This window comes from Geospiza fortis, unplaced genomic scaffold (assembly GCF_000277835.1).
Source record: "Geospiza fortis unplaced genomic scaffold, GeoFor_1.0 scaffold165, whole genome shotgun sequence".
NCBI lineage: Eukaryota > Metazoa > Chordata > Aves > Passeriformes > Thraupidae > Geospiza > Geospiza fortis.
Genome location: NW_005054442.1, coordinates 478,371 through 480,480, shown reverse-complemented (window position 1 = coordinate 480,480; position 2,110 = coordinate 478,371). Strand labels below are relative to the sequence as shown.

General features: G+C 51.8%; 1 protein-coding gene across 1 annotated transcript in view; it reads left to right on the top strand.

Annotated features, from left to right (window-relative positions):
* Positions 1-2,110, top strand: part of DBX1 (developing brain homeobox 1) — a 59,217-nt gene that overhangs the window by 55,198 nt on the left and 1,909 nt on the right. Inside the window, 3 exon segments of the mRNA XM_014309615.2 lie at positions 160-261; positions 2,039-2,103; positions 2,106-2,110. The exon segment at positions 2,106-2,110 is cut by the window's right edge and continues 139 nt beyond it. Coding sequence (XP_014165090.1) covers positions 160-261; positions 2,039-2,103; positions 2,106-2,110 — 172 coding nt within the window.

The following is a 2,110-nucleotide window of genomic DNA, read 5'->3' as shown; positions in this document are numbered from 1 at the left end:
TCTTTCCCTCGGCCCTTCCAAGTCCGGTCTGATTCCTCTATTTTTTCTAAAAGTACCGCAGCGTTGGTCTCCAGACCGAGCGACAGAACCCAGCCTCGCCGTCGGTCGAATCCAACTGGCGGTTACCTTCCGATTAATTTGATTTTATTTATTTACTAGAAACCTCCCCTGCGTTGCTTCAGAGCGTCCCGCCAAAGGCTTTCTCCTTCCCGTACTTTGAAGGATCCTTCCAGCCCTTTCTCAGATCCTCCTATTTCCCAGGTGGGTGTTTGAAATGTGCCGGCACATCAGCCCGCTGGTTTCTCCCCGTCCCCGCGTTCCCCCCGGCGGGGTTATGCCGCAGTTCAGAGGTTGGAGGGAGTACAACATTCAAGCATCAGTCGCGCCAATTTGCTGCCCGATTTAGCACAGGCAGTGACTGCCTGACATTCCCTGCCCGCTCCCCCCGCTGATCCGCAAATTAGCCGGGATTGTCACGGTCCCGGGGCGAGGCGGGTCCCCGCTCCCTCCCTCCCTCCTTCTCTCCCTCCCTCCTCTCTCCCTCTCTCCCGCCTGGCCCGGGGATGCTTCAGCACCACGAGTTGCGGTCAGCTCCGCGCCCGCTCAGGGAGGGAGGGAGGAGGCGAGAGGGAGGGAAGAGGGCAGGAGGGAAGAGGGAAGGAGCATCTCGGTGTCCCCCAAACCTCTCCTCGTTCCGGGCGGCTCCAGCAGAGCGCTGTGACTGCCCTGCTCCACCCCTGCCTCGTCATCACCCTCTGCTCCATCACCCTCTGCTCCGTCACCCTCTGCTCCATCACCCTCTTCTCTATCACCCTCTGCTCCATCACCCTCTTCTCTATCACCCTCTGCTCCATCACCCTCTGCTCCATCACCCTCTGCTCCATCACCTCCGCCGCCCACCAACCCTTCTCTCCTCCGCCTCCCCGGTTACACCCTCAAACAACACGGGAACAGGAGAGAAAGCAAGGCCACGGAGCTGTGGTTGCTACAGCATCGAAATATTGTGATGCTGAGAGAACAATTTGTGCGGTTTTTTTTAATTTTAATTTTTTAAATTTTAATCTGATTACACAAACAAGTTATGAATTTAAAAAGAAAACAGGGGAAGGGAGAGCAAAAAAAAAATAACCCAAGCTCTTCTATTCATCCTCTGGATAATGGAATTTGCTTCCTTTCTCCAGCATGTGAATAGCCTAACAAAAACAACTTGAGCTTTATAAATAGCTTTTCATGTCCATTTAATGAAAATGATTTGGGGAAAGAGACGATTGTGCCATCAGTATTCTCCCGAGGAGCCTGGCATGCCGTTGTGTTTAGTTTGAAAGTGTAAATCTCTTTTGTTCCAATAATATATGGCGTTAGCTGCTTGTCCTCAGTCTTTTTCTGTTAGTTCATTACTACACAATTACCATTCACGCTTCATTAGCATCTCTGTCTCTCTTGGGGAGGTTCCCCCCCTCCTTTTTTTTTAAGGCGAAACTCTGCCCTTTTTTATCATACTAATGCCATTGGGAACCAGGCAGTGTGCTAATTAGCTGCAACTTTTCATGTCTTCGAATTGAATTCTCCAACTTTGGAGCAGGGGGGAGGGAGAGAGAAGAGATTATTATAAAAAGATGAATACTGATTGATCAAAACTGCATCTGAAGAGGAGCGGTTTTGTTCGGAATCAGAAAAGTCCTCATTTTCATCTCCAGCATAATAAAGCATCTGAAATGATAAAAGCATCTGAAAAAAAAAAAAATCAAATGCTTCTGAGTGGGAGGGAGAGCTTTTTTATTATACCTCTATCTTAGCCGGTACGCCTCGCTTTGCCTTTTCAGGCCGGGGACCTTTGAATCTCCCAACAAAACCGGCCACCACTGACCCATTTTCTCCATGCGAGTTGATAAATCTAATCCCGGCCTGCACTGCCTGAAAGGGGACTCTCGCTTAAGCCCAAAGCTCCTTTTTTTCACGGCCCCAGGTCGATGAGGGCAGGGAGGGATGGCGGGGGCCGGTCCCGCTGGCTCAGCGTGTCCGTGTGTCCGTCCCGCAGCTGCCTCCGCCGTGGTGCCCATCCCCGGCACCTTCTCGTGGCCGCTGGCTGGCCGCGGCGAGACCCCCCCCG